The sequence below is a fragment of the Cebus imitator genome, unplaced genomic scaffold (genome assembly GCF_001604975.1).
Source record: "Cebus imitator isolate Cc_AM_T3 unplaced genomic scaffold, Cebus_imitator-1.0 Scaffold2, whole genome shotgun sequence".
NCBI lineage: Eukaryota > Metazoa > Chordata > Mammalia > Primates > Cebidae > Cebus > Cebus imitator.
In genome coordinates, this window is record NW_016107317.1 from 8,352,879 (window position 1) to 8,371,472 (window position 18,594).

The following is an 18,594-nucleotide window of genomic DNA, read 5'->3' on the forward strand; positions in this document are numbered from 1 at the left end:
ACTATGGTTGGAAAGTGATATTACACTGAGGGCACTTGGACCACAGACTTCTGCAGCTGCAGTTGCCGTTGCTTTGAAGATTCTCACCTATTGTTCTGAACTCCGACACGTTCAGATGTTAATAGCTGAACATCCTTCAACAAAGTCTCAAATTGATTTTACATTGACTGGTATAGCAAAGCAATTGGAAGGCATACAAAAGAGCAGAAACGAGAAGTTGGATGATCTAAGTCTGAAGTCCCCAAATATTTAAAAGGCTTAGTTTGTCAAGGTTTAATCATCTTTTTCTGAGTTCTTTTCATTACTGTTGACAAAAGCAAGTACTGGAGAAAAATTTTTCTTTTGGCTATGGGGATAGCAGTGAAGATGAGCTCATCTGTCTGTCAAGCTCTTGCTGTTGCTTCCTGGCTTCATTTAATAGCTGTGAGGCCAAATCCTTACTGTCTTTGAAGTGAGAACATGCAAACTTTGAGTCTTTGACGTATCTTTGAGACGTGTCAGTGGCCAACCAATGAGAGAGATTTGACGGTTAGTGTCAGTGCTACAAAAGACAGTTAATTGTAGAAAAACCACAGGATAAAACTCCAAGTCAAAACGATAGAACATCGTCCAGGTTATATAATGTTTTTTAGCTATATAGTAGGGGCCCTCTGCATTCAGGGCTTTTAAACTTATTTGCTTCCCTTCTTTATCATTTACATAGTAAAGCATTCAGAATAAAAAAATTCTTTTGATTGTGGACAAACTGTTGCATGTCCTAAGCATTGTGTAATTTAACATGTTCAATTATATTTTCTAAAAATGTTACTCTTAAAGAAATAAAGTACAGCATTTGCAAAACACAGAGGATCTTATTATTGAAGAAATACCTAGATTATTTGCAAGTCTATTAGGAATAATTTCCTTAATTTATTGACCATTTTCATCTCATGGAAAGAAGTTTCCCTCCTCTCTTTGCTTCGGATTACATAACTTTCATTTTTCTTAAAGTAATGATTTGCCCAGAAGCTAATTCATTCAGCTTAAAAACCACAGTAGGGAAGTGAGAAAGAAAAACTTGTGAATAACTTTTTCCACTATCTTTTCACAAAGATAAGCTAAGTGGGAGAAGCTTCCAAAGTAACTAAACAAAACTAGCATTGACAGTGAAGGCAGAACACCATTCAGGTTCTTAAATGAAACCATAGGAGAAATTGTCTTCATTGACCTGACCTTAACTAACTTACTTGGTTAACCAGAGCTCTGGTCTCTCTGTTAAAAATACCAACTAATGTCCATCAATCGTGGTTACCAGGCCAGTTTATACTTACTATTGTAATTGTATAATTTAATTAAAAATTATGTAAACTACTGAAATATAAGCCAAATATATTATTGCTCTTTCTATGGAAACTTGATTGAATGCTTTTATTTTTGAAAGACTTGATGAAGGCAAAGTAGATATAGCATATATGTTAACTTAGTTGTAGATGCTATAATTAGGGACTGTTGGTAAAACTGTAAGATCAATTAACTCTGTAGCATTACAGACGTTTAAATTATTTTCCTGCTAAAGGTGACATGAAATAGAGAGTAGGAGATCTAAACCTTGTAGGGTTTTAGCCCATCATAGAAAGATTGGTGAATGAATGTCTGAATAATGAATGTTTCAAGTTGAAATTGAATGTTTATTATATGCTCTTTTAATTCTTAAAAATGATTCTTTGCTATATGAGGCTTTTTCAACTGTATTTACTAGCTTTTTTGTTGTTGTTATTAACTAGTCCTAGTTGTATCTTCGAGATGTGTCAGTGGCCAACCAATGAGAGGGATTTGGCAGTTAGTGTCAGTGCAACATGAAGACTCTTGCCATATTGCATCAAACCCTGATCATAACTGGGGTACTGTAAGACCTACTTTTTGGTAGTTACATATGGAGTAACACAATGAAACAGCCAACAAAAAATAAGTAAAGAAGCATTTTAATATTTATTTGTATATTTTTAAGAACATTGAAATGAGTTCCATTTATTGCTTACAGCATCTATTCACAAATCCTCCAAACTCTACAGGTTTTTGGCTTGAACAGTTTATTCAGATTCTCTACATAAGTGACTTGGGAAATAGATACTTTTAATAAGTTCCCCAAGTAATTTTCTCTAACATGTACAGAAAGCACAAGATTATTTCTTCTTTTTGTTTTGACTCATATGATTACATAATTATCATTTAACTAAGAAATGAAAAATATTTTAGTGACTAAAAAGATTCATTGCACACATGCATTTATTTTACTGTAAAAAAAAAAAAAAAACCCGATATAGAAAAATGTTTCTAAGCCATAAGAACACAAATATTTTTGTTCCAAAATAACTTACCAAAAGGTCATGGCATAGAGGAATTCCCTCCTTTCTATAGGTGTATGTTTCTCTTGAATGAGCTTTACTTCAGTGTTTTACTTGGGGACATGTAGGGGAAGAAAAAAAAATCATGTTCAAGTTGAGGAATAGAGGAGTTTCAGATGAAGACAAGCAGATTCTGGCACACAAAGTTGAACAATGCAAAACATTAAAGCCCAGCTATACATAATCAATCTGGTCAAGATATAAAACACATTAAAATAAATTTTTTTTCTCAAAGGACAAAATTGGAACTAAGTATGTCTGACTGTTTTAGAGATAAGCACTTCTCAACTTCTAACGTAAAAAGAGAAGCTGGTGTTTATGTGAAAGAATCTGTGTAAAAGCCATATGGAACTGCCTTTAATAAATAACCATTTAATCAAATGTCACTATGTTTTTTAATGTTTTGTAGTTTGATGCAGAGAATGTACTTTTATTTATTCAACAGCTGCTCATTTTAAATGGATGCAGCTGTACAGATTTAATTTGCAACAATTTCTTAATTTTTAGTTGGTTGCTTCTAGTCTTTCAAAAGCAATGTTACATGTTTCTGTGGAAAGACTTTTTTCCCTAGAAAGTGCAAAGTGCAATGTGAAGTAGGAATTAGGCAAATAAAAGCTCTGCTTGATTTTTTAAAACATAAAAGTGATAGTTCCTCTCTTTATAGCGCTGCTTTTCCTAGACGTCCTTTTTTCAGACAACAATTCCAAAGAGATTTGATGACTACACATCAGTCATCTCAAAACCTTTAAAAGACTATAAGCTATAACGAATTCTGACAAGTGACTTGAAAATATGAAAAAAAAATCACACTCTTTCATTTAAAATGCTCTCTGCTTTGAGAATAACCCAGTATCAAGTATATGTTGCTTGAATTAGAACTTTGACTTTTTAATAAAGAGAGATACTTTTATCTTTGATACATTTTATTAAATTGTAAAACATATGTCACTTCCCTATCTCCTTATATTACTCTGTTTCTACTGTAATGCTTAGAAATCTGCTTTCTAGTTTAATTGCTATGGAGACATCATCTTGCTACATAGCTTCAAATTCCATCTTTTTTAAATTCAAGGAAAAATTTGGAGGAAAAGGTAAATATTAATGATGGCTTATATATTTGTTCTAATCTCAACATCTTTGAGTATAGATGTATAGACATTTAAAATTTGATTTAAAAAATGTGTAATGCTTTTAATTTTCCTCATGTAAGATTTGTCTGTAGGACTCTGCATGTGTGAGCAGGCTGCATGGAATCTCCTAGCCTGCTGGTTCCTTCACTCCTCCTGTACCCAACTAACTCAGCTTAGTGAACAATTTTTTGTTTTTGTTTTTTCTTTAAATTATACCTTCTTTCTGGAATATTTTCAAAAATCTCCTTGTATATATATTAGAAAATTTTTAGCTGTTACTGAGGAACTTAATTTCTTTGTATAGTAGGTCATGCAATCAGAATTCTGTAACACATATAAATTTGTTTCTTCCCTTCCCAAGGTAGTCCTTCTGAATTAAACAAATAGTTCCTATAATTTCCTTGAGATTTTTATCTCTTAAAAGGATGTTACGTTTAATGGTAGAGGTATAGTATGTAATTCAGTAATAGAGTAGTCTGTTTTAATTTTTATATAAGGTTTTTCTTTAATATTTTAATTATTGCTTATTAAATAAAGCCCACTTATAATAAACAGGTACAATCAGCGTTCTCTGAGATCAACGTATCTTTTTGTATTATTTGTAATCTCTTTGTATAAGGGAAAATGTGATTTTTGGCTTATCTCTGATTTCTGAAGGAAAGGGGTTAATCTGTATAACACAATGTGCTTATTCTTTTTCACTTTAACGCTACTATCTGTTAATGGCTAATGAGCTCTGTTAGGTTTAATCAACATTTCAGCAATTTTTCACTTGAATTTTGTTTAATCCTGCTTTGTCTTTACCTTTAGTTCTTTATTACCTTATCTCATTTGATTTTTATACTTAAGATAAAACATATACTTTGAAATGTCCTCAAAATTTGAAAGTATGGCTGTAAAGTGTGAAATAACTGATGTTAAGGGAACATCGCTAATAGTGGTCATTGATATATGGATGACTAGAAAGGCCAATTATAATTTGTGTTTAAAAAATTACTATATCCTTTTCAAATATTTATTTATTTTTGCTCCTTTTTTCTGGTGTGTGTTTGCGTGTTGATGGGTGGTGAGTTTGGAGGAAAAAATGACTCGAGAAATATCTTGTTCATTCATTATTAATGTGTTTAGAGAATAGCAAAGTTTCAGCATATTTTTTTGAAATCAAAAGTAGCATTTGAAATTAGACAATGAAATGCCAATTTTTATATTAGCTTACTGGAGCTGTTGTCACAGAGTACCACTTAAACAATAGGAATGCATTGTCTCAATTTCCAGAGGCTGGAAGTCAAAGATTAGGGTGTCAGCAGGTTGGTTCTTTCTGTGGGCTGTGAGAGAAGATCTATTCTGTGCCTCTCCTCTAGCTTTTGGGGATTCAAGCATTTGTTGGCTTGTAATGGCATTCTTCCCGTGCCTTCTTTTTATATGTCTGTCTCTGAGTCCATATTTCTTTTTTATAAAGATATAGACATATTGGAATGGAACCTGGCCTAATGACTCCAACTTGATCATCAGCAATGACCCTATTTTCAAATAAGGTCATGCTTAATAGCACTGGGGATTAGGATTGAATTTTTTTTGTGTGTGGGGGGAGGACACAATTCAACCCATCAAAATTCTGAAACTTTGTTTTATCCTTTTTTGATTAGTCTTAATAAGTTTTCAGAGTACTTTTTATTTCTGTTCTCAGTGCTTAGACTAAGACAAAAGAAGGAATTATTCACTCAGCTATACTGGCTTATTTAGTAAGAAAATTGACTGAGATTTTATAATGAACTCTCTGGTGATATTGACATAAAAACAAGCAAATTTAAAGAATTTACATATCTACATTTACATGAAATCAATGTCCTTATAACCTTCTGACATTTGCTTACCTTTTTGTATTTATAGACTTAATTTTACTTTTAAGTATTATTACTATCTTTAATGCAATTGTGCTTTTTTAATATGACAGGCTATGGAGTGCAAAGATTTTTTTTTCCTTTGGATTAGCAGAAGATAAAGCTCTATATCCAATAATTTAGATGAGTTCTCTGGAACAACTGAGGAGTCTGTGGCCTGACCAACCAGATTAAGGACCTTATCTCGCTGATATTTGGACGACACAGCTTGAAGTTTAATGTTTCAGTGTTTCTCCAAATAAAATTTAAGGGATAGTTGTTCTTCTAGAACACATGTATAAATTCTTATTTTAGCCTATTTCTGATAGACCTTTAAAAATATATTATCTTGACATTTATATTGATAGAGCCTATATTAGTCTGTTTTGACACAGCTATAAAGACTGCCTGAGAGTGAGTAATTTCTAAAGGAAATAATTTTAATTGGCTCACAGTTCTGCATGGCTGGGGAGGCCTCAGGAAACTTACAATCATGGCAGAAGGCAGTTTCTTCACAAGGTGGTAGGAAGGAGAATGAATGCAGGAGGAACTGTCTAAAACTTATAAAACCATCAGATCTTGTGAGAACTCACTATCATGAGAATGGCATGGGGGAAACCCTCCTCATGATTTAATTGCATCCAGTTGATGTCTCTCTTGACACTTGGGCAATATGAGGTTTACAGTTCAAGATGAGATTTTGAGTGGGGACACAAACCATATCAGAGTGATATATTCATTAAAATTTACAATTCTTACTTCCCAATGTATATGTTCCTCATGTTTTTAAAAAGGAAAATATGATAGTTGTGGTGATTTAGAAACCAGCTGCTTCTAAGTGGTTCACCTAATCACAGATTTTTGCTTGCTTGTTTTTTTGAGACAGAGTCTTGCTCTGTCATCCATGCTGGAGTGCAGTGGTGCAATCTCAGTCTATTGCAATCCCCGCCTACAGGGTTCAAGTGATTCTCATGCCTCAGCCTTCCTGGTAGCTGGGATACAGGCATATGCCACCATATCTGGCTAATTTTTGTACTTTTAGTAGAAATGGGGTTTCACTATGTTGGCCAGGCTGGTATCCAGCACCTGGCCTCTAGTGATCTGCCTGCCTCGGCCTCCCAAAGTGTTGGGATTACAGGCATGAATCACTATGCTTGGCCTAATCACAGATATTAAAATCACATGTTTGAGAGGTAGAGACAAGTGTAGATACTTTGAAAGATTTACTTTACTTTTTTCATAGTTTTTTAAAGCTTTTTTTTTCTAATTATTGAAGTAATCCATGCTTACTGAACAAATTTTAAAAAACAATGTGAAGAAAAATACTTAAAATCCAAGCATAATATAATATTAAATTTGATTCGTACGTGTCTGTGAGTGTGTGTACATATGCCTTTGTGTAGAGCTAAAGAATAATTTAAAAAATAAATTATGACATATAAATATGAATGAATACATGCCAAAGATTCTTTTTAACTGGTTAATTAATGAGGGAACCAGTAAGATATTACAACTGATTCAAATGAGAAGTTAAAGTATCACACACATTTAAAGTCAGAAAAGAAGTGCTGAAATAAATTCACAAAAAGATGTGGAAGGCAGGGCACGGTGAGTCATGCCTGTAATCCTAGCGCTTTGGGAGGCTGCGGCAGGCAGATCACTTGAGGTCAGGAGTTTGAGACAAGACTGGTCAACATGGTGAAACCCCGTCTCTACTAAAACTACAAAAAAAAAAAAAAAGTAGCCAGGTGTGGTGGCAGACATCTGTAATTCCAGCTACTCGGGAAGCTGATGTGGAAGAATGGCTTGAACCCAGGAGGCAGAAGTTGCAGTGAACCAACATTGCACCACTGCACTCCAGCCTGGGTGACAAACTGAGGCTTGGTCTCTTAAAAAAAAAAAAAATGACGCAAAAATGGTCAATTTCCACAAGGCAGTAATCAATTGGATTCCACTGGGCACAGCGTCCATTTCCCTTTCTATCATTTTTCTGTTAGTAAATGAGATTGCTGTCAGTTTCTATTTTTTCAGAGTTGTAAAGTGGCTCAAAGACAATAAAAGCCGGAGACACACACGAGCTAGTCAGGCCACCTACTAATTTATCTTGTTTTATCTTTTGGCCCATTTTGAAGTCTTTCTCAATTTTTTAATACAGCTCATATTGACATTTATTTTCAGCAATTGCAATTATGTTTTTTTGTTTTTTTGCTTTTTCACCTAAAACAAATATAACTGAAAATAAAAGCATAATGCATATTTCTTCCTATTGACATTGATACTACCTATAGCATTACCCAGGAGCATTATGAAATACACAACACATAAAAACAAATAAAAATATGCTTTCTTTGAGCTCTTTACTCTTGGGAGGGGACACTATATTATCCTTTTTACTTTCTTCCTCCCAGTAAACCTCTCTCTCTTTCATGCACTCTATCAACATTCCCACCCAATCCCCTCCTTACCCTTTCAAATTCAGTCCTATCCTGATTTTGGAGTTTGGGGCATTCTTTGAATCAGTTGATGATACCAGTCACACCATTTGAAAAAAGGCATGTGAGAATGTTGTTCAGTTTTGGTGAATAGGAATTCTTAACATTTATTTTTATGGATTCATTTAATTGCTAATTATAGAGCTTTGTTAAATTAAGCTGACCTTCACTCACGTTGAAAAAATTCATCTTTGTTTTGGTTTTCATGCGACAAATATCTCTCTTTAAGTGAACAAGGTTTTAAAAGAATTAGCTTCTTCAGTATGAAAAGCAAAATGCAATTCACAGCCAGTGCAATGGCTTACACCAGCATGCAACCCCAGTACTATGGGAGGCCAATGCTGGAGAATCCCTTGATCTCAGGAGTTCAGGCTCAGCCTAGGCAACATAGTGAGAGACATCTTTACAACAACAACAACAAATAATTACCTCAGCCTCTCGAGTGGCTTGGGACTTCAGGTACACGTGGTAGCTTGTACCTGAAGTCCCAGCTACTCGAGAGGCTGAATTAGAGGGATTGCTCAAGCCTGGGTGGCTGAGGCTGCGGTGAGCTGCAATTGCACCATGATACTGCAGTCTGGGCAAGAGTGAGTCCCTGTCTCACAAAAAAAAAAAAAAAAAAAAGCAACATGCATAATCACATCATTATGCCAGAAGTGTCCAGGTTCAAAGTGACATTTTATATTTTAGTAAATACTTTTCACTAATAGTTCTTTAGGAACAAACAAAGAATTCTTCTGGAATAAATAAATTGAGAATCATTAAAGACTTCACAAAATACCATACTCCAATATCAGTAACACACTCTAAATCTGAATATGGTTATGTTATGTTTTCAGTTTACAGTTAAGTATAGATTTTTGCTTGCAGTTATTTTCTTTTAATCATTTCTTTCCTTCATTAAGGGTTTTCTATTTATTTTTATTAGCGTGCATGGACAAGAGAAGGGACGCATTTTGTTGTTTCTAGAGATTAATACAGAACATGCCTTGTGAAGACTGAGTCTGGTTGTGATTTACAGAGTTGGAGCAACATAGCCAGTGAGTCTTTCAGGCAGCCCTGACAGCAGAAGCAAGCCATGAAAAATGACACAGGCTTCCTTATACCAGAGTCTTATTACCATTTTGATTTCAAAAACAGTGTTGGGTGTCAGTAAACTACTGTAACCAGGAAAATTAGATAAAATAACTATTCCTTTTGTCCTATGTATATTTCATATATGGAAGGATGAAAAGTCAGTACATGGCTATCAATCTCTACAGAGGAAGGGAAATAATTTGTGCCTAGATATATTAATGCCTAACTGAAATGTTTTACATATGTGATTATAAGATACGTCATTTACTTAAAATGTGTAGTTAATCTCCTTTCTTGCCTCACCTACAGACTAAATGGCTTTATTCCAGCAAAATTAAGTCTGAAAATAATGTTCGCTGATTTAGATGTTGATGACAGATGGGTCTTAGGTCAGGATAACAGCTATGGCTGGGAGACATTGATTGTTAGCATTTATGCTCTGATAATGAATGACCTGAATTTTTCTCACATGTTTGCTCAGGAAGCACAGGGCTGTGGAGGTCTTGACGTCATAGAGGCAGAAGGATTTGGGGCCAGAGTATATTCACTGCTGGCAGTCATTCATTAGTAAATCCTTGGTAAGAGAGTTGAATTTGAGTGACATCTGGAGGCTTTCTATACCTAGAGGTGGGGGGATTCTGGATTTGTATTTTTTTTTCTGGTAAGCTAGATTCATCTTTTAGGAAATGCCACATATATAATTGATGGGTTTGATATTTCACATTGAGAGGAAGTGAAAGATTGAAAGAACTGAAGAAAGATTGAGTTTTTATGATTCTTTCCCCTGAATGAATTTGGTTAATTTAATGTTAAGTGCTAATATAAAACATTACTTGAGCCATGTAGTGTCAGGAATACATATCTGTTATTAGTTCTTGGTTGCCGTTTAAAAATGGAGATTAAAATTTCCTTTACCTAGCAAGAAAATTACAGCAGTGATCCTTGAATATTTAGAAAAAACACATACATTCCAAAGTATCTAGTGATGAGGCAAAATTGTTCCTATTGAATTCCGTTTCTAGCTAAAGGCCATTTCTGGAGGAAACTTGTAATATTGGAGAAGTTGCCTGAGCGTGTTGTGTTTGCTGCATGGAAAGGAGGGCACAAGGCTTCTCAGCACTGTGGCCAAGCGGAGCAACAGTTGAGGTTAGGTTAGCAATCGTGAGGCTGAGATGCAACTTAGACTCTAGTCCCCTATAAAATGTACCTTACAGAATTTAGAGATTTGATGAAATTTGAAGCAAATTTACCATATTGAACATCAGTAGTGTCCCAAAAGAAGACCATAAAATTCTGTGGTGGTTGAAATCTGTTGTTTAAATAGTAAAAGTATAATATTAAACGTTTCCTTTTGTTGGTTCTCATCCCATCAGAAGAGCTAGATCCTAATAGCACTTTGGTACTTTATCAAAATAGGAGAAACAGTAATTTAATGATCCTTTAGGCCAGTGGTGGCTCATACCTGTGATTTCAGTTATTTGGGAGGCCTAGGATCACTTGAGGCTGCGGAGTTTGAGGCCAGTCTGGGCAACCTAGTGAGACGCTGTCTGTACTAAATAAAAATAACAATTAGCCCGTTATGGTGGCATGTAGCTGTCCTCCTAGTTACTCAGGAGGGTGAGGTGCGGGATCAGTTGAGCACAGGAATTTGAGGCCCAGTATATTCCAGCCTGGGAAACAGAGCGAGCCTGACTCAAAAACAATCCTTTAATACTTACCTATTCAAGAATTTTTCTTTTCAGTCCAAGAGCATCAGTATGTTACCGACAAAGCAGTTTCCCATCAAAATGGCATCTTTGTCTGTTCGGTGCTACAAAACCAACACCAAAACCGAACGTGAACATGTAGCAGTGCAGGCTTTATTCGGTGGCGTGGAATTGAGAAGACAAGACAGCTGGAAAGTCACAGAAACAGGCGTCTCTAACGAAAGGGATGGGCATTAAAAATAAGCGAGGAACATTCAAGTTTTTTTCTGGGAATGGGCAGAGAACTCCTCAAAACCAGAGTGCTGCCTTTTTCCCCCCTTTTATTGTTTCAGTGGGTTGTTGTCATGGTGATTATAAACTGTCATAGTGCTGTGGGGTGTATCATTTAGCATGAAAATTAGAATATAATGAAGTTAGAGGTTCTTCAGAGGTCAAGTAAGCTGTCATCTTGGATCCCACAAGTCTTGGCCAGTTTGATCTCTAGGGGAAGTTTTGGCCTCAGGCATCCTATTTCTGAAGATAAGCAGAGTTAAGGTGGGTTAGAAATTCACCTATGTCATGTAGGCATCATGCTGGGTAACAAATCTACCACACATTGTCTAGATTTCTGTGTTAGGGAATGATTATTCATACTTTATGAAAAGACATTGTAAAGATTGTCAAGTAATATTTAACTACAAAGTGGATTGTCTGCCTTAATTAGATTATTCTACAGGTATAATCAAATTTCTTTAAAGTAGTAGTTAGGAGTAAGTGCGGTCCATCATCAGTGCATTTTTGTTGGATAAATAGATAATAAAATTCATATATTGTAGAACTATAAAACATACATATTTAAATTCCCTGTTGTAATCTTATTTCCCAGATAAAATCCCCGATGGTAATTTAGTGCAGTCTGCCTTTCTCTCTCTCTTTTTTTTTTTCCTGAGTCAGAGTCTTGCTGTGTTTCCCAGGCTGGAGTGCAGTGGTGTGATCACAGCTCACTGCAACCTCTATCTCCCATGTCGAAGCTATTCTTGTGCCTCAGCGTCCTGAGTAGCTGGGATTACAGGTGTTTGCCACCGCATCCGGCCAATTCTTGTGTTTTTAGTAGAGATGGGATTTCACCCTATTGGCCAGGCTGGTCTCAAACTCCTTACCACAAGTGATCCTCCCACCTTGACCTCTTAAAGTGCTGGGATTACAAGTGTGAATCATTGAACCTGGCCTAGTGGTCTTTCAATAGACCAGCATAGTGGGGAGGCAGGCAGTATTGCAGAGTGAGTAGAGGCATAGCACAGCCTTTGGAGCCAGAGTGTCTGGGTTCGAATCCTGTTTCTGCTATTGTATGAGTAGCAGTCTGGGCAGGAAATAGGTGACTCAGAGGTCACTGAAGACTTTGAAGAGGGGACTACTTATAGAAGTATTAAGAAAAGCAACAAGGAATGATGAGGCAGCCTAGGTGCCCAAAAAGTGAGATCTGTTACTGCTAGGACCGATTAAGGAGAGGGAGGTTTCACTGAAACCCAGTGAGAGCAGCACCTGTGGGAAAGAGATTACGGAACAAGAGCTGTGGATATGAGTAGAGATGTGCAGCCACTATTGCATTACAGTGCCGCATTGAGAGGTGGGGGCAGGGCGGGGAGGGGTGCCTGTAAATACTCTCACCTCTACCTCTTTTCTTTTGTTATTCTACACTCACTGATGGTTACTCTCATGGGCTGAATCCTGACAAGATCATGGACTCCAAAATCCAGGTGTTGTAATTTGTAAAATCAGGCTCTTTAGGGTAGAGGAAGAGGAAAGAGAAGAGCAAGGGTGGGGTGGTTGTGGCGAGAATGAAGACTTACAAGCAAATAGCAAAAACACTTGCTGGCTGTGTTTGCTAGGAAGGCACTTTGTTTCCTAGTAACTCTGTGCTTTATTTTTCTTATTTAAAGAGGAGAATAATAGAACCAATAATATGGGATTATTGTGAGGGTTAAATGAGTTAATATGTACACAGTGTGTAGGTGAGTACCACCTGTATAGAAATTGTCAGCAAATATTGTTAATAGTATCATTAACGCTTGTTAGATTAATTTATTTATGAATTAATTTTACATGCACCTTTTAGCTATTTCTGATTTTTACTTAGCAATGTATCTTGATTGCATCCTTCTCTCTCTGTATATGCACATATACATATAGGGACAGTCATCCCTCTGTATCTGTGTGTTCTGCCTTTGTGGATTCAACCAATTGTGAGTAGAAAATATTAGAAAAAATGACAATGCAACAATAAAATAAAATACTATAAATAAAAATATAACTAACAGAGCATTTACATTATATTATGTATTTTAAGTAATCTGGAGATTATTTAAAGTATATGAGAGGATGTGTATAGTTTATGCGTACATACTATTTATCTATGAGGCTCCTAAAGCTAATTCCCCTCAGATACCAAGGGATGACTATATGCACATATACAGACCAGCAAACACGCAGAGATGTGCCTTACTTCTCTTTGTCTCCACACATTCACACTTACACCCCTTCACAAACGACTTTTCATGGCTTCAGTGTATTCCCATGTATAGGTATATCAGAATACATTCAAACCTTTCGGTATATAAAGGAATTCAGACTATTTTCAGTATTTTACCATTATGCACAATGCTGTAGTAACATTTGACCTTTTAACCTCTAATTTTGGATTCAAGTGAAGCAAGTGAGTCTTGACTATTTCGAGTCATCTAGATTAAGTTATCTTCAGGCCGCTCTCTAATGAGAAGGAAGGTAAATTAGTGACATTAGTACAAATATTCAACTGGCTGAAGCCTTTTATTTTTCTTGATCCTAACCCAATTCAATTTTATAGAGGAAGAAAAGGTTTATAGAGCTTTTATATGACCTTTAACTTTATTGAAGAACAGCTTTTAAAATATTTTCTTGATACCATTATATGCCCTGTACTTAGATTTCATATTGTTTATGAAAATATTGATAATCATGTAATCAAATTCAGGGCCAAATATTTGAAGTATTTGACTTTACTGTAATGTCAGAGAAGCATATTTATAGGTGAGTGACTTGAAGCTCATGCTGTGTGTATGTACATTTTTAATGGAATAATGTAACTTGTGACTCTTATGTATGCGTGTGTCTCTGGGTATGTGTGTGTCTGTGTTTGTGTGTGTGTACAGTTTTGTCCTCAAACTTTCTCCTTACATGACAAATCATGAAGCAAATCTTCCCTTTCCTATGGAATACATTTTATCAATTCAAGTCGACCAAGTGTGAAAAAAAGTGACATTTATTTGCTACTTTTCTACTTCTGGGCAGAATTGGAGTGGAAAGTAATACATGTCATTCTGCACTGAAATATTTAGGTCTATTTTGCACTGTAAGAGAAAATTTAGGGTTAAGAAAAAGGTTTCCATCCACTGTTTGCTAAAGGTAATTAAAGATAATTAGAGAAAATAAAATTTTAAACAATTTTGCAGTAAATAAATAAAAGCCCTATGTTTTGATGGCATTGATGGCAATCTGTCCTAAATTCAGTACAACTGTGTTTCATCAGATAAGTTACTTAGCACAAATGCGGTTCATATAAAGAAACTGATTCCACATCATTATTTATTTATTTAAACATAGTGTCTGTCTAAAATCTTTCAATTTGAGGATTCTTCCATACGGACAGTGAACAAGAGAACGTTGCATGAATTTTTATATACTCACATTTGCCCTAAGTCTGCCTGTCTGAAATGTGTTCAGTCAGTGCCTGCTTGGAATTCTGCTATCCTCTTCTTCCCTCTCTTGCTTTCTTGACTGTTCTTCTTGTGGTCACTGACACATGCTCTGTTAATCTAGGTCTTTAGGCTCCGGCTTGAAGCTTTCTTCCTGGCACTTAGCATAACAGCTAAATAATTAAAATGCTTTCATTATACCAGATTTTGGATTTCTTTAATTTGTGATAACAGCTCAGTGTTTTTAAAGGTAGAATCATACAAAGAAACAATTATTTCTAATTAACCTAAGATAAGTAGTTAATGTTTTTTGGGTCTTCATCATTTTGTATATTTTACATAGAACAATATACTTAATTTTGAAAGCTCCTTTTAAAATTTGTCTGTTTCACAAGCATTTTTTTTCTGTATTAAGTTTTGAAAAACATTTTAATGGTCATGTGTCAATTTTTTCTATGGCTATTACATAACTTTCTCTCGTTATACATTTGTGTTGTTTTCTGCTTTTCCCTACTACAGTTAATGATGACATAAAAAGTTTTGTATAAAAAACTTCAGGTTGCAGATCTCTTTACAGAATATTCCTAGAACTGAAATTATTAGGCCAAATGGTAGGAATACTTTTAAGCTTTCTGTGTGTGTTGTCAGATTGCTTTTTAAGAAGTTTGTGCCAATTTACTCTCCCATAGCAATATAGGAAAGCGCCTGGTAACTTTTTAATTGGATTTCTTTGAAAAGAAGCCAAATGGACAACATTTAACCCTTCATTAAAAAGAGAAGTCTGTTGAATTTCCGTTACTGCATTAAAGGAATTCCACATGTTAAAATAAGTCATATAATTTATATTCTCATTGTCATCAGACTATAATAATACTGAATTTGATTCATATTTCCCCCTTTTTGGTACTCATCATGTTAGTACAAATAAGCAGAGGTTACAGAATACTGTGAGAAATGGTGAGAAATGGGAGCTGATTCTGTGCTAGTTAGGAAAGCATGTGCTGTTCTGGCCACACTGTCTGTGTTATCAACAGGGAGGGAGGAGATAGATGAGTGCCTGATACTAATTAAGTACTCCATGTATTTGATGCCTGGATGCATAAATGAAGTGGTAAAGTGATAAACTCAAAACTGCTATTATTGAAAGGCCAGAGCCATCCTTTGGCATTGTTGTATAGGTGGACAAGCCCCCTTATACAGATGAGGACATGATTGGCTGTTATGTTACTGTTACCATTATCCTCCCTAGAACTTGTTCAAGAAGCTTTCTGGGTCACTGTGATAGAAGCACCCCCACAAACAAACCGACACAATTCTCAGAGATCTGACATGATAGCCCTGATTCCTGATGTCCTCATGGACCTGGATACTCCGCATCCCTACGCCAATCCCCCAGATTCTCTCTCTACTACCTCATGGGCCAAAGTCTTTTGAGATCTATACTAAGAATTTATTTTGGCTCTTATCAATGAGTTGTTCATGTTCAGTTGTTGGAATTCATTCAAAATTAAGTGCCTGGCTTCAGGTTTTAAGAAGTACACTTTTTCAGAGTTTGCTTTGCTTTGTCATGTTGGATAGAAAAGGTACTGGTACTGAACTTTAGCTTCAAGATCTAATGGACATGGGCTTTGTGCTCAAAGAGAAAAGTCTTCAACCATGACTGCAGGATTTTTAAAATATAGGATGACAAATAAATATATACTATATGAAAGTGACAGAGAAAGTTGAACAGGTTCCAGAGTAGAATCCTTTATCTTACTTGTTATGCCCTGAGCAGGGAGAAGTACTCAGGAAATGTAAGAAAAGTTTCATGAGGAAGCCTTGTACTTGAATTCCACTTGCCGTATTATCTGAAAGTTTCAGTGTTATCATGGATGTTTGTTACGTGTTAAGGTGGGCACTTCTTCTATAATGGAAGCTATATTATTAGATGCTTCTTCTTGAGAAGACTATCAAGTCACTTTGATGAAAACTCCAACTAGTTGTGCCATAAGGAGGATGTAATTATTTAGGAAACATCCTCATAAGATTTAAACCAAAAACAACTTAATGTGATTCTGATACAACTGATTAAATACTTTATAGTTGTCAACCCCAGAAATACAACTTAATCTCATTTGAAAAATGTATAGAACAGATAGTAATTTTTATAATTTATTACAATTCTTATATGAACTTATAATTTATATTTAAATCATAATTATATGTAAACTGATTATTTGAAATTTAGTAAGTTCTTTATAATCTCTTCACTGAATAGAGGGCTCTAATCTAAAAGCCTCCTCTATTTTAATGTTAACAAGATAAAGTCTTGGACAGGTGTTTCCGCTGTAATGTGATATATGAGTTTTTGAAAAACATAAGTTCTGCAAATTGTGCCCTAAAACAAGCAAACAAACAAAAAACATGACCATGAGAAAAAATAACAATTCCAGCCAAAAAACTAGTGGCATTAGGAAGATACGTTAGTACCAACAAATAAATAAATAAATAACTGATAGAGTCAATATAAACCTAATCATAGAAAAAGAAAAGATGAAGGCGGATTGTTCAAAAGAGATGAAAAGAAGAGTTGAAAGGGTGGCAAATGCAAAATGCATCAAAATCAGAAAAAGCAAACCTTGGGTATTTTCAATAGAGACTTTTTGGTCAAACAGAACAAAGAATAATACTGTGGATGTAAATGGGCATTATGGATTACTCTGTATATTACTCTTTGCCCTGGTCTGTTCAATTCTGTTCATATACTTTATATTCTCCTGCTGTGATTTGGTGATTAAACATTAACCAGGTGGCAGGGAGGGGGAAGGAACTCATGTAAGTCCGTATATCTTTTGCTATCCCACTGTTTACCAATTGAGTATGAGCTAATTAACTATGCAGAAACGTGTTACAGCAGAAAAGATTTAGTAGTGTTATATGGTAGGCTAAAAGGAACACTGGCTAGAAAAATCATCAAACTATATCCTACTGTTTTTCCATTTATCCATATCAAACTTTTTCCACTATAATATTTGTAATATAGACTGGTAACTATGCTTATGTTGTTAAAGGAAAATTTACCCTAGTGTTAAATAATATGAAATACCCAAGTCTCATAGATTGGTGGGCATTGTAGAGCTTGTAGATTAAAATATAAGGCCCCTCTGACTGAAGGAAATGTAGGAACTCTGTATAGTCAGCCGTCTTTACCCCTAGGTTCTGCATCCATAAATTCAACCAACCTCAGAGGGAAAATATTCAAGAAAAAAAGTGATTGAACTGAACAAGTCTGAAACTGAACAAGTACACACTTTAAAAAAAATCATTATTCACTAGACAACAGACTATACCAACTATTTACATAATATTTACATTGGATCAGGTCTTATAAGTAATCTGTAGATGATTTAAAGTGAACAGGAGAATGTGCAAATACTGTACCATTTTATATCAGGTACCAGCATCCCTCAATTTTGTTATCTACAGGGTCCTGGAACTAATCTGCCAGGGATATCAAGAGATGACTGTATTCTGTTATTCTTTTCTGTATCTCAGAAGTTTTCAAAATAAGTTTTTAAAAAGGCTTTTACTTCTTCAAGCTTTGTCTTACAGGTAGAACCTATCTCTTACAGGTAGAACCTATAAAATTGAACATTTTTTCGTGGATAAAGATTACAATGATGTAAATATTTCTTGTCCTGTTTTTCTTTTTTCTTCCTATGGTTTCTTTCCTTCCTTCTTCCTGTCCCCCTCCTTCCTCTCTCCTGCCTCCCCAGTATGGATGCAAAAAGGAACAGCATTAAAGGCAAGAATGTAAAGTGATTGATGCCTGACATTGTCATGAAAGAGAAGGACCAGTGATCACATGTATGTTATACTTTTTGGTAGAAAATTGTTACACGCAGGTGTTTTTGTGCTTTTGGGCCTGTGGAAAGTAGTTACTTAAAAATTAAAAAGGATTTTAAAAAAATTGTAGCCTGTGGAGTTTGAGAGGGGTCCTGTTCTGTGCTCTGACATCAGCAACTCTGTGACCTTGGACAATTAATCTAACGATTTGACAGTTTCACCTTTATATGGTAGATTGAAGACCATAATCCTGTAGAATTGTTGGGTAGATTATAAGAGGAAATACTTGTAAAATGCTTAATGTTGTGCCTAATGTGCAGTAGCTTCTTATTGGCTACTGTGGACTTGTTTGAAATTATTAATCTTTAGTCATCTTTGTATGTCATT

The 18,594-nt window shown here is 35.2% G+C and overlaps 1 protein-coding gene across 2 annotated transcripts in view; it reads left to right on the forward strand.

Moving 5' to 3' along the window:
* Positions 1 to 18,594, forward strand: part of PDE3A (phosphodiesterase 3A) — a 316,106-nt gene that overhangs the window by 115,360 nt on the left and 182,152 nt on the right. The window contains exon 1 of one of the 2 annotated variants that reach the window (XM_037738537.1): positions 12,336 to 12,405. The exons of the other annotated variant lie outside the window; for it this stretch is intronic. Within the exon in view, the coding sequence (XP_037594465.1) occupies positions 12,388 to 12,405 (18 nt within the window). The 5' untranslated portion in view covers positions 12,336 to 12,387. Of the gene's footprint in view, positions 1 to 12,335; positions 12,406 to 18,594 lie in introns of those variants that run through there. 2 annotated transcript variants of the gene reach the window in all.